A 14,721-nucleotide genomic window follows, 5' to 3' on the forward strand; every position below is an offset into this window, starting at 1 on the left:
CATGTAGTAAGGGCACAAATGTTAGAAAAGAAGCTTCCTCATCTGTTTCTATGAAGGAACTGAAATTGCATATTCTATAGAAGTAGAAAATAAAACTGGAAGCAAATTATTACAGTATAATTGTGATTTATGGGTACAGCTTTACTACATGAAGTCTGAAGATGAACTACCAAACAAATTTCTGAACCAAAGAATGTAAATTATCACAACAGACCATATTTTTTGGAATATGAAAACAAATTCTGTTTGCTCTCTAAGATCTCATCGATTATTTTTTTATCCAATATCCCAAACACTCACATGGTACATTAATCACTGACTCTAAATTGTGAGGAGTGAGGAGTGAGTGACTGTGGGTGCATGATTGAGTGTGCTCTGGCAACCATGGGCCCATGAACCATGGACAGCTTCAGAAATGGATGGATGAACAGTTTATCAGTTTTCCTGGTGATGTACAAATCACTACATGGTGCAATTATTTATATTGAACAAAAGATTAAGGGTAGGACCAGATTTAACCCAAAATGCAATATCAAAAAATGGAAAAATTAGTGCCTCAAATATCAGACAGTGAGCCTTTTCCCAAGATTTCAAGGTCAATGAGACAAAACACCTTCAAGTAGCCTCTGGACATGCTACACCACAAGTAATAGAATATAAAATGAAAAATCACTTTCGGCTATTATTTAGGGGCATACCACAGTAGCGTTTGTCATCCCTCTACAAACGTTGCTTGGTGTGTATTATACTGGAAAAATAATGTTTGCTCCCAGTGGCTTATAACAATTATCTTTTTGGGCAGACTGGACAGCTGCCTCAATTGTATAGACCTGGTCTACTGTCACTAGCATGTAGGAGAGCTCTACATTTGTCACTGAAAGGGCCTCTCCAAGAGCCTCCACTTCAGACAAGATCTGCTATCCTTCCTTTACTGCTCCTTTTCTGCTAGATAGGTAGATCCCTGCAAAATCTGTTCACCCATACATTTTCTATAATTGTCTTTTGCAGTAAAGACTCATAGAATGATGAAACCCAGCACATTTCTACAAAGAGATACCCTAGTTGGTTTAATGCCATGTCCATATAATGGACTGAACTAACAGCCATAAACAGTTTACAGTTTAATTACAGGTCTAAAAAGACACATTTGTTTTTTAAACTGTAAAGAACTACACTAAAAGCAACCTACCAAAATGGAAAATAAGCTGATAGCCAAAGTTTAATAAAATTATTCTGACCTTACAGACTGTTGGGCAAAAAAATTGCCCATAGACTATCGCTGTCCAGCCTATAACTTGTGTGGTGTTTGCCTTACCCCTGATCTAATGGCAGTGCTTTTAATTTTTTGTACGAGTCAAAAATCAGGACACTAACTTTATAAGCCATATTATATTATGAGGACAGTAACTGAGCAAGCAACATTAAACATTAAACATCTCTAAGTTTTCATATGTTTTGGTCATACTCAAGTTTACATTGTATTTTTAAAATTTCATAACAGCATGCTTAAAAGGAGGGAATGCCTGAACTGATCAGTTCTTCAAAGTATGAAATGAAGAAAATACATACAGCTGGGGAAAAATTAAAATAATGAGCAGAAGGCAAAAATCATGCTTTGGCCAGTTACTCCATATCAGACAATCAAGTAATTTGAGCAAGGATTTTACAGCATTAAGACCCAAATGCCATGATTTACTCCATTCTGAACAGTGCTGAATGCTAACAACGAAGTACATTTCCAAGGACAGTGAGGTTAGGCCAGGCTTATCTACTCCTCCTTTACACATGCTATAATTTAAGGTCTCTCAAAATAACAAAAGCAAAAAAATCAAAACCTCAGCATTTCATGGAGAAAAAGAGCCTTGCTCAGGGGGATTCTAAATAAATCAAACACAGCTACTGAATATACAGCCTTATTTGTTCATTGTGGACAGAGCCTAACAATGGATACATATTAAAATGATGAATTCTTCACTGTAAATGACAAAGCAGAAGTCCTTTAATGGTAATTAGAACACAGTATTATCTATTCTCTTTGCACACACAACCTTGCGCTGGGGCTTATGACCTACCTTTGTTCATGTCAATCAGCTGCTTCTTCTTCTGCTGTCTTTCCAGCTTCTCTCTCTCTGCTTTTTCTTTGGCCAGTTTGGCTCTTTTGACCTTCTCCTCCATTTCTCTCTTCTTATGATTCTCCTTCAGTGCCTCCTGTGTGTGATAAAGTTGAGAAAGAGAGAGTGAGGACTACAGGACAACTCTGGTGATTTTCAAAGTCAACATCAAGGCCTGAAAACAAGTTGCACAGAATACAAAAAAAAAAAAATCATACATCAGACTTAACAGCATTATTTTTTTTTTAATACATATGTTGCAATGTCTTACCCACTATCATAATTTGAGACAACAGAATAACTGGTCATAGACTTAGATTTTTATGGCTTAACAATGCATATTAATTTTCATAATATTTACCTCATATAATATGTACATATTTTTTCAAAATAATATTGCAATAAAATATATAATTTAAATAAGTATATAGCATTCAAAGCAGACATAGCCACAATTTAGTCTGCCTATGTTCACCACACTTTTTCCATCTGTTTTAAGTGGCTCAGTGCACAATAATGAGTTTATCTTGTCTTACACAAGTAGTCTACATTTCGTGCTTTGATTTCTATAACTATAATAATGCCATGATGTTTTCAATCTCCTGGATATAGTCACAGATGTCTGACAGAGGCTGTGACCCAACACCTGCTCTTTAAATAAAGACATCAAACTCATCAACTCTGAAGCAGATAAAATCCCTGCTACTGATAAAAATCAAAATTTACAAGGACAGAATAACCTCATCTTAAAATTGTCATGTGAAACAAATTTCTGAACTTGAAGAACAAGAAAAGTTTGACTTGCTTTGAAAAATATAAGCCCATCATTAATGGCATGCACCAACTTGGCACTATAAATACAGATTAACCTTTAAAAGGTAAGCTGGAGCAGCTCACCCTCCAATTACCCTCCAAGCAGGTTTTTCACAATAGATCCAAGAAAGTCACGAGAGCGTGGGAAATGCATATTAACCAAGCCAAAGATATTGATAGGTGATTACTGTACACACCCTAAATTTTTATTTGAAGATAGTAAAACAGAGCAAAGCAAGGATCAACTGAAGCAATCATTCATTGCTCCCTTCAGAACATATGCAGAACAAGAAAACACATTGATGAAAGGCTGGTTGCATCCATTAAGCTCCAGAGACAAGTCTCTGGGTATGGGAGGTTGTATTAAATGTTCTTAGTTGATAAACTGACATAATAATAAAACATCACTTACTTCTTAAGCCTTCTAAGTTAATTGAGAGCCATGTCATTATTTACTTGCTACAGTATATTTAGTCAGAAGTCATAGATGTAATAGACTTGAGTAGAACATACTGTAGATGCTTATCTACACTGACATGTGAACTTAAAGAATAAAATATAGCATGACACCAAGCGATCACTCATCCATAAATGAACCAGGGTTTTTATTGTAGTTTTGGCAAACACTGTAAACCAAGGCAGCTTACAAGTTACTTCTCAATTGTTTAAACATGCATACCATATATGTTTATGAACAAATACTCTGTATAAAGTTTCTTACAATTGCAACATCCTTAGTTTGGTGGTTTAGTATCCTGATGTTATAGGACATGCTATCAGAATGTGAGTTACTTCTTTACCACAAATATATATGGATTTCGATCAATTTGTAGAAAAGAAGAACAAAAAAAAGGGGTATGATTTTTGTAATCAAAAGATATTAACAATGCTGAAGTTCACACCTGTTCATGCCCTCACTATAAGGTCAATGCTTTTCTCCAGAAAAGTTAACGTGATAAGATAGAGATGTTCCAGAATGTTAGCAAAAATGTAACAGATACTGAGCAGACAGGTGGCCATCACAATCAACAACTGATGAGGAGCGGGACAAAGACAGCACCATCATTATCATCAACAAAAAAAGAGAGGAAATCACCTTAAAACTAGAGATATTACCCAGTTGTTGGTAACGATGAGGTGAAAGAAACTGTGTACAATTGGCTTTGCAATAAACCAAAGAACTTTCTTTTTCAAAGGGCCACAGGCAGAAGGTGATACTGAGAGGTGTTGAATTCTATTTACATAATATACAAACACAAATTAAAATGCAGATGCAATATCTACCACTGATTAAGATCTCCTTTTATCTCCAGAGAGGCCTGAATTCTCTGAGGTAGGCTTTCAGCAAAGGGATGAAAACATTTCTTAAGGACGTTGATTGCACTGCAGAGCTCTTGCAGATTTCTTGGTCACAAATTCATGCTGTGAATTTGGATTCATGCTGCAATTAAAGAGAGCTGTGGGGACTGTGCAAGCCATTACAGTAAACTGAAGTCAGTGTTACTGACATGTTTATGGAACCAGCTTGAAATGATGTTTGCTTTGTGACACAGAGTATTATCCAGCTGGAAGTATCCATGTGAGAAGAGAGTAGGCTGTGGTCATTAAGGAATTCACATGTTCAGCAACAAAGACTAGCACTTAAAGGACGCTCAGTTGGTTTTATCAGGTCTAATCTGTGCAAAAAAATAATTCTCAAGTTATATCAGAAACACCAACAACATCAGACTGTACCATCACCACAAAACAGGATCCATGGATTTATGAGGTTTATATCAAATTCTGACCCTATAATCTGCACTTCACAACAAAAATGTAGATTCTTTAGGCCAGGTTACATTTTTCTAACCTTCAATTGTCCAATTTTGGTCATCACATGCTTAGTGTACATTTATGCTGTTGTTCTTAGCTGACAGGTTTTCTGCTGCTGTAGCCCTTCCACCTGAAAACCCCTTGTGTTGTACATTTAGGGGTGCTCTTCTGCACATTATTTTTGATTAGTGCTTTTTGTTTGTGTTTTGATTGCATTTCTAATACCTTAAACAAATCAGGCAATTGTCATATGACCTGTTTTCAGTCATCAAACAGCTGGCCACTTGATGTTTACTAGAACATTCTCTGTAAATGCTATAGACTACAGTGCATGAATGTCCTAGGGGAACAGCAGCTTCTGAGACACTGAAACTACACCAACACTCAAACCATCTTAACGTCACTTAGATCACATGTATTGCTCATTGTATTGTTTAGATCGACAACAACTAAGCAGTTTTTCAGATGTATGCTGCGTATATTAAGTTGTAGTCACTTTACTGGCTTTTTTGGAAGGGCAGGCTATTTTCATTAACTGACCCTTTGCACATAATAAAGTGGCCAAAAAGTATCTTTATCTGTGTATAAACAGAATACAGATATTTCTGCACACATACATACATACATACATACATACACTATATGAATATATATAAGGGACGTTCAAAAAGTTTCCTCAGTTTTTTTTAACTGTTAAGGATGTCAAAAACAATTTACATTGCTTTTCTACATAGCACCTTCCTTTGCGATGCAATTTTCCCAGCATTGTACCAACTTTTTAATGGCCAATTACTACTCCTCCCGCCTTCATGGTTTCCAACAAATACAAAAGTGCGGAAACGTTTTGCACGTCCCTTATATTTATTTACTTTTAGAAAATATATAGATAAAGTAAATTGCTCATTATCACATAACTTTGAGGTTGGAATTGACAAATGACTGTTAAAGTTATATAAAGTTAATTTCCTAAAATGCCACATCACACCTATTGTATTTATTTGGAACTCATTGATTTCCTTTACTGTATGTCTCTTTTTGCAAAAAGTGTATTTACAATACGTCTACAAATTGCACATGCTGATTTTATCAAAAGGTAAATCTTACAGTATTTTATTCTTTGTTGCATACTTGTTTTTCTTTGAAAATACTGCAAACAGGCCTTGCAAGACATACTGCATATGAACTGTCATGATGATAATGTGACAGTGTGTAACTATTAATAATAGAAAATGTATAGTGAAAATGGCACAAATCACATAGCAGATTCTGTAAAAATCAAAAAATGTGGGAAAGTTGTCAGTTCTTAAATGGCTGGTGTTTCACTTCTCTAAAAAAAATCAGTGTGTGGTGATTAAATAAGCGGCTCATGTTGCTGCAGTGGCTATTACTCACTTACTGAACATGTTTAGATTTCACCCTATAGGCATTACATTTAGAAGCTGTTATGCTATGTGAGCTTATCTGTTTTAATAATTATCTGGCTAATAATCTGAATAGTTAAACAGCAAATTTAATAAAGTAAAAATATAATTAAATGCATATTAAGCACTCAGACACATTTTCAAACAAGTTTTTCAGGAATAAAAAAAGCACAGGAAGTTCTTCTTCTTAACATCTGTGCCTGCTACAATATGTTGATAACTTGCTGCTAGAAACTGAATCCAAGGAAGACAATTTATCATTACTTAATGGGTTATTATAGCTGCTATTGTAAGCTAGTCAAAAGATAAATCTCAAGAAACTCCAAATAGCTCACTGCCAAATGTCATGTCTAAGCACAGTCATAAAATAAGAAGGCCATGCCAAAACTAGTGTAAAACACAACCATGACAAAGTTTACAATATGAATATGGAGGTCAAACATTTTATTATTTTTAATTTTTATGAAATGGCCCCATCATGGCAAATTAAATGTGCCATTCCATTTTAGTTCAAATGACTAAGGAAATTATTATTTTTATGGGTGCTGCATGGTCCAGCTGCTACCTAAACTCAGACAGCGATATTCACATGTTTTCAAAAAGGCTACACTCAAAGTAGTAAAACCAGCCTATAGCATGTATACAATAAATACGTTACAGAATGTACTGGGCTGTCACCATTTAGAAATGCAAAGCCAGGGCACAGGTGACATCTACAATAATGGAGTTACTCTTGTAATTTTTGTTCTTCTTTTATACCTTTTTAGAAAGACTACACAAAACTAAATGCTAATCATGTATTATATATTGTCATGGTTCAACCCATCACCCTGAGTCTAGCCCTCTGGCAGCACAGCAAGACCTCCAGGTAGAGAAATCCACATGCCTCAAAGCCTGCCCTCTTCTAGTTGCATCAAGGAACAATATGTATGATTGCCAGGTCATGCAAATGGAGGGCACCTGGAAACTGAGGGTCATTTTATACCACCCAAGGCAGAAAGATGATAATGATGCTTTTTACACCTCTCTGAGAATATTAAAAAAGCAAAGGATAGTGAAGTTTTGCCTTTTTATTTCAAAAGAAAAAAGCTCTACTCAAGAAGCTGTGCTAGGCACCTCACTGGGGCAAATCACACAGAATGACAGGATACGTCAATGGGGGAAGAAACACTCATGTTAACTGCTTGCAAAAACAAGCAAGAATTTCGTAACTTAAAAGGATTTTCCCAAAGAGTCTCATCTAACATTGCCATGCATACCATACAATGAGGTAGAAAAATCAGTCCATAAAGTTGAAAGCAGCCACAGGTAAAGCCAACCAGGGCATAACAGCAAAAAATTAAACATATATAATATATGATTGATATATAATATAAATATAATATATAAATATAATATAATATAAATTGATAGTTAGAACTGGGGATACAGTTAATTGATGGTTTTATGGCATCTACTGTAGAACTCAATGAGAAATTATACAATAGCATTCATGATTAAAATCAGTGTTATTTGGCATGTGAAAATTAAAAAACAAGTTTTGTAAAAGGGAAAAAAAAACCAAAACAGTACAGTAAATTTTAGGTCTACATTAGAATGTCCATCCATCCAAAAACCAATTCAAGGTTGCTTGGTGCTGGAACCCGCAGTAGAGACAACTGGGAGCAAAGCAAGATTCAGTACCAGTCTAAATGGTGAAAAGCTCACCTGCACCAAACCACTTTAGAGTCAACAACTGCCTTAACACTAGAATTACCAGAGCCTATGAAAAAACTCGTAAATCCGTCACACCTTAAATTGCTTCTTAAATCCCTTCACACCTCTCCACCAGCATCCTTTGTCCTCTAAATGTGTTGATAAAGAGAAGCTAGAAGCAGCCGGCTATTCCATCCCCCCACCAATTTAGAACGTGCATGAACTTCTCTCAGCTCATGCCTTGATTGAGTATCTGGGAGTGAAGTGAAGTTTTAGAGTGGAAATAATAGATCGTTATTTGGAACACACGCATTTCATGTCTGTTCCGTTTCTACAGTAATCTGTGTCAACACATTGTTAAAACAGAAACGTTTTTATATTCTAGTAGTAGATGACAAAATGTAGGCATAAACTATATAATGTATGAAGCCTGAAGTCCAAATATCAAAGAAACATTTTCACAAAAGGTACAAATATAACACAACAATTGAGCTTTTATTCAAAAATATAACTGCAGAAACAAAAAGCCGCCTTAACATGCGACATTGACACCTGTTTATTATGACTGCCTCCATGGTGCAATAGAATCAGCTGCTGATTGGAAATCAAAAGATTGCGAGTTCGAAACTGCACCACTCCGTTTTGAGAAGTAAACTGTTACTATTTTAGAATAAAAGCATACATTTGATTTCAGTCTGTAACAACCGGTGTAATTTATGATCCTTGTAAAGGTTAGCTTTGTTTTTTTTTTATTCACTTTTCATTCTCTCAGTCGCATTCAGAATCAATCCATACAACCCCATCTGACACGGCTGTTTTCACATAAAGACACGCTATAGCCCTGCAGTGTACTTGTGATTGCATTCTCGTAGCAATGTTTGCGAAATGAAGTGTCTGCGAGCAGTTTTCGTGGCATTACACGTATATTTTTTGAGCATGCCCGTTTGAGCATGCTCAAACACAGGAACATATGTTGGTGTAAAAAGTATAACAAAACAAGTGCACTTTTATTCAAGACTACCTGTATAACCGAAGAAAAAAGAAAGCAAGTTACAGTAGGCGATTGATACGACAGCTTGCATGGTGCAATGCTAAGAAGTGCCGATTTCCATTCCGTGCTATATAAAATCATCACATTCAAATATTAACAGTTCCCACACACCCAAGGACCGTCCTTCCTACATTTGTACATCACGTGTACTTGTTGCAGTGTACACACCTCTCTGTGCTATGGTTCCTATAACACTGAATGAGCACCTGACACTGTACTTTCTTCCCTGGGGGAAGGTCCCACATCAGAGAATTTCCAGTTCTTGCACAAATTCACACCCGATCTGACGCTGTTCGTTTTCAAATAATATTGCTTTAGTGCGATGATGTTTTCCACATATATTGTCTCTTTCTTTCAGGTGTGTAATAGAAACCACAGCATAGAGAGAAGTGTGTACATTGCTTCTTACAGGAAAAGGCGATGGAAAAAGTGCACTTGAATGAAACTGCACTTTTGTTATACTTTTACACCAACATATGTTCCTGTGTTTGAACGACATGGGCAGATGGGGAGTGTCTGTTGATTGCATATAGCGCCGAAGTTACTGCTCTTTACCATTCTCTCCTCTGCATGTCCTGGAGTACAAAAGAAACAGCATACAGCAGCATGCGGGGACTGGCAGGAACACTCAATAAAACTGAATAAAAAGAAAATCAAGTGACGTTGAGATACGAAGAAGGCAGCTTCGCCAGCGTTTGTGTGTCAGAACCCTTTGGGAGGGGGGGGCGTTAGTATGTATCGTGGTACACTACAGAGCTATAGCGCGTCATTATGTGAAAACAGCCGTGTCAGATGGGGTTGTATGGATTGATTCTGAACGCGACTGAGAGAATGAAAAGTGAATTAAAAAAAAAAACAAAGCTAACCTTTACAAGGATCATAAATTGCACCGGCTGTTACAGACTGAAATCAAATGTATGCTTTTATTCTAAAATAGTAAGACTAAGAGCAGTTTACTTCTCAAAACGGAGTGGTGCAGGTTCAAACTCACAACCTTTTGATTCCCAGTCAGCAGCTGATTCTATTGCGCCACGGAGGCAGTCATAATAAATAGGTGTCAATGTCGCATGTTAAGGCGGCTTTTTGTTTCTGCAGTTATATTTTTGAATAAAAGCGCAATTGTTGTGTTATATTTGAACCTTTTGTGAAAATGTTTCTTTGATATTTGGACTTCAGGCTTCATACATTATATAGTTTATGCCTACATTTTGTCATCTACTAGTAGAATATAAAAAAACGTTTCTGTTTTATGAATGTGTTTACACAGATTACTGTAGAAATGGAACAGACATGAAATGCATGTGTTCCAAATAACGATCTATTATTTCCACTCTAAAATTCCACTTTACTCTCAGATACTCAATCAAGGCATGAGCTGGGAGAAGTTCATGCACGTTCTAAGTCGGTGGGGGAATGGAATAGCCGGCTGCTCCTAGCTTCTCTTTATCAGCACATTTAGAGGACAAAGGACACTGGCGGAGAGGTGTGAAGGGATTTAAGAAGCGATTTAAGGTGGGACGGAGTTTTTTCGTAGGCTCTGGTAATTCTAGTGTTAATATTCAGTTCAGTTCAGTTTGCAAAACTGAGGATGGAATTTTCAATATAGGTTTGCTCTTATCATCTAAATATTATTATTTCTTTAGGTTACTTTCTTAGGTTAAACATTTTACTGCAGACAATGTTCCATATAAAGTGGTAGTTTTTTATTTGCTTTGATATAGTTTACCAAACCTGTATAACATTAAATGTAACTAAAGTCATTATTTTTTTTTAAATAAATGTTTATTGCAAATGGAAATATAAACATTATCAAAGAAATCACTTCATAACTCAAACTATTTGTTTTTCAATAAATTGAATTATATGTGTTCTTTTTATTATATTAATTCATCTTTAAGTAAACCCGACTACTAAAAGGTAGTGTCAAAGAAACTGAACAGCCAGTACAGAATTGCAAGAAGTGAATAAAGCACACACATACTCTCTCTCTTTCTCTCATAGGCTTCTTCAAAGGTTTTCATTTCTACAGTATACTTTATGTGTTCATCTTGAAAATATGTTTATGTTCTTATCATGAGCAGGCAAATGGGAATCCACAAGCAGGGAGTTTATCTATTTGCTCCTTCCTGGTCCAATATAATGAGTGCAGACACTCAGCCCTGTATAAATCTCCTCGGGCTTACTGCATATGTCATGCTCTCAGTTAAGACAAAGGGATTACAGGGATTGTCTCAGTGAAAGGGTAAGAAAAACATATCATACTAGTCAATAGCTTCTCCTACTAGAATTCCAAGGACAAATACAAGGCTGTCAGCTTCTCCTTGTCAGATTACAAGGACAAGAAAAGGATACAATAATTTGCTGCTTAGTTGTTTACATAGGCCACAAGGGGAATATTCTTTGTCCTTAAACTTTCTTTAAAATCAGGCCCCTAAAGAGCCACCATATCAGACACACTTTTATTCCATTAAAAGGTCAGATTTTAATCTTGAAGCTGCTCTCGATGTGGTGTCTAAAGGAAACAATAGTTGCAATCAGCTCATGTGGTAATCATGACAGTCAGACAGACAGAAAGACAGACAAGCTGCAGTAGTCAAAGACAAGCTTAACACAATAACAGCTCAGCTCTGGCTCATGCAGTAAAGTGAAAGTTTTCAACTAAACATTTCTCTGAATTTAGCTAATGCATCTGTGAATCTTGTTTAATATGGAATGGTCATCAAAGTGTACTTGATGAATATCTGAATACTTTATTATAGTTTGAAAGGACTTAATTTTCTTAACTTTTTCGTGCTAACCAGTCAGCAGTTGGCAAAAACATAAATTCTGGTCATTAAGTATTGTAATATAGTATCCTAAATTCTGGATTATGAAACACAAGGTTGCTCATCTAAATCCCCAAAGCTAAATAAATAATCACAGGGTACATCCATATTGTCACAGTTCATCCCTCCTTCATGCAACATGTTTTTCTCTTTCTCTAACTGAAGACTGGTTACCAGCACAGGTATGACATGCCCCAGATGGTCACTGGGCATAAGAACCACTCATTTAGAGCAGTGAGGAGGTGAAAGGGCCAAGTTTCTCTGATCATGTGATGCACTAGCCAATGGAAGTGTTGGGTTCAGTGTACCCGCAGATGGTCAGAGGGAGAGAACCAAGATCTACTTTGGATGTGCCTACTGTATTAGAAGGACCCTGTGCACAGTTTATATAAGAGATGGTGAGTCCAAAGGGGTCACCAGAGGCTGGTCCATGCAGTTATTGGAAGAACGCTAGTGATACAGCATAACACTTTATGTTTTACTTTTACCAAAACCAGAGTGGCTGAAGTATAAGATTCTGTTGTGATCAGGTTGGGACCCTACTGTTTCACTATACTCATTGTGACAGTAGATGGCGCAATACCATCGCTTAACCTGACACAGACAGACATACTTATAGAAACACAAGCTTTTTTTTAATTTTTCTTCGCTCGTGTGGAATTTCTTCCCCGTCCCACAACACAACACAAACAGAATTTTCTTCTCTCTCTTTTCCTTCTCCTCCAATCCTTAGGTCAAGCTTAGTCTTCCTCCTCCCGACTCCGGCTCACTGAGTAATTGGCTGCTGGCTCCTTTTATAAGACACCTGGAAGTGCTCCAGGTGCTCGTTGACCTAATTCTGGTAGCATTTCCGGGTGTGGCAGAAGAGCTGCTCTCCAAGGCTCAACAGCAGCTGCAGTACCCCCTGGCGGCGGCCCTGGATCCCAACAGGGCTGTATCCAACTCCATCTCCCATGAAGCCCTGTGGGAACCTGAGGCACCACTATAACCCATGAGGGCTGCCATTTAGCATCCTGGGGTGGAACTGATCTGGCCATACTTGCTCTCCCGGTCCTCTCAGTGAAAAGGTGTCTCGGCCGGACAAGGACCCCAGCCGTTTGTGACACCGTTAATCATTCAGAGACATATAAAATAATTTATTATTTATATTTTGTCATCATTTGTCAATGAAACGAACAGTAGCTGCTAGTAATATAATTACTGGCTGCCGTTTAAAAATGCAATTTAAATTATTGCTTAATTATTATTTAGGTAAAATATACTAACACATATTTTTTGCGACTTTGTTTTATTTATTAGGCACATGCCTCCTATCTGAATGAGTAACACTTGTAAAAATATGGGCTGATTTAATACATTTAAATTGCCAAATCAAACTGTTGTTAACACACTTGTATTGTCATTTGAGTAAAACTACAAATTATTTTGTGCACATTTGTTGTTTAGTCTTCATAAGAAGTCACCTTCAAGTCATAGCCTTTTATTATTATTATTATTTTTTTTTCAAAGACTTTTTGCCTATAAAGCAGTCCATTTGTTTCATGAATCTGTTACTAAACATACTTAACTCAAATCAGGATTTGCAGATCTGTAGCACATCCTGGTAACACTACATGCAAGGTGATAACAAACACTGGACTGGCGACCAATTCATTAAAGGGAATCCAGCACTCCAACACAAACATACTCATACATAATGGACCGATATACAGTCAGCAATAAATTAAACATGCAGATCTTAAGGATGTGGCAGGAAAACCCGAATATTCAGAGAAAAAAACTCACTCTGACCTAGGAACAATATGAAGACTCCACAAAGCCAGTTCCTAGTGCCTGGGCTGGGAACAGTAGGAACAGAATTCAAGAGTCTTTACCATGAGCCAACATGCTTAGGGTTACCATACGTCTGGGTTTCCCCGGAAAGCTCTCTTTATGCATGCCTACCACCCTACCTACAAAAATGTCAGTTTGTCCGGGTTTTCCACACTGTTGCCCTCTGTCCCCAACCAGGTTTATTTCTTTATTTACCTTCTTTTTTAAAGTGTTATGCTTTCTGATTCATGTGATAATGTCATTACTAACTTTTGAAATGGTCCTTCATCAAAGGCTGATCAAGTAACATTTCCAGTTATTTTGTGACTATTGAATTAATTTTTGCAAATGAAGTTAAAATGAACCCTGATATTGCACACAAATAAAAAACAAAACAAAAAAAAATCTCTCAAAATGTTTCTTTTTTATATGTAAGCCACAGACTTGCCAGAAAATGAAAGAACATCTGAATACAAGCCCTTTCAATTTGAATGTACTGTAGATTAAAGGGAACACTGAAGACCAAGTGAGTGTTACTTAAGGCCTCAGACTGACAAATGCATAGAGATGTCAGGTAAAGCTTCAAGCTGAGTAAACATTGCAAACACATCCATAAAATTCTTAAATGACTAGAGTGAAAAGATAAAAAAGTTGTCTAATATTTTATTTCAAAAGAGGAAATGTTAAGTAATTATATGAAATGGTTAATGCAGTATGATATAACTGAAAGTTGCTGTATTATTCATCCTGGGGATGCCAGCACTTATTAGTATATGAGAGAATGCAGAGAAGGAATGTTTAATTAAAGGTTATGAATCAGTATGCGTAGAAAAGAAGGGAAAAGTAAGAAGACAAAACTTTTCTTTTCTCACTCAGCTTTATCTTTTTATGTTATATAGAGCACAAGCCAGGCACAACTGCCACTTGAAATCAGACATTAAACACGTTTCAGTTTCTCACACGGTGCCTGTATTATTCAGTACAATGAAGGAGGATCTGTAAAAGAGCTCCTCAACTGAAGCACAGCAAACACTCCTTAAATTAAATTAATTATATTAAAGATTAAATTAAGTATATACATAAAGGCAAGTTAAGCCATATGATTTAGTCACTAGGCTTAATTCCGCAAAAAATCCAAAATGCCATGGTAATTCATTTGATGAAAAGTTGTCATACTGCAT

At 36.5% G+C, this 14,721-nt stretch overlaps 1 protein-coding gene across 8 annotated transcripts in view; it reads right to left on the minus strand.

Annotated features, from left to right (window-relative positions):
- The window catches only part of diaph2 (diaphanous-related formin 2), a 1,278,655-nt gene that overhangs the window by 185,677 nt on the left and 1,078,257 nt on the right, over nt 1–14,721 (minus strand). For all 8 annotated transcript variants that reach the window (XM_039766010.1, XM_039766009.1, XM_039766012.1 and 5 more), the window contains one exon: nt 2,073–2,208. In XM_039766010.1, the coding sequence (XP_039621944.1) occupies nt 2,073–2,208 (136 nt within the window). The remainder of the gene's footprint in view (nt 1–2,072; nt 2,209–14,721) is intronic.

The sequence above is a fragment of the Polypterus senegalus genome, chromosome 10, assembly GCF_016835505.1.
Source record: "Polypterus senegalus isolate Bchr_013 chromosome 10, ASM1683550v1, whole genome shotgun sequence".
NCBI classification, from domain to species: Eukaryota; Metazoa; Chordata; class Cladistia; order Polypteriformes; family Polypteridae; genus Polypterus; species Polypterus senegalus.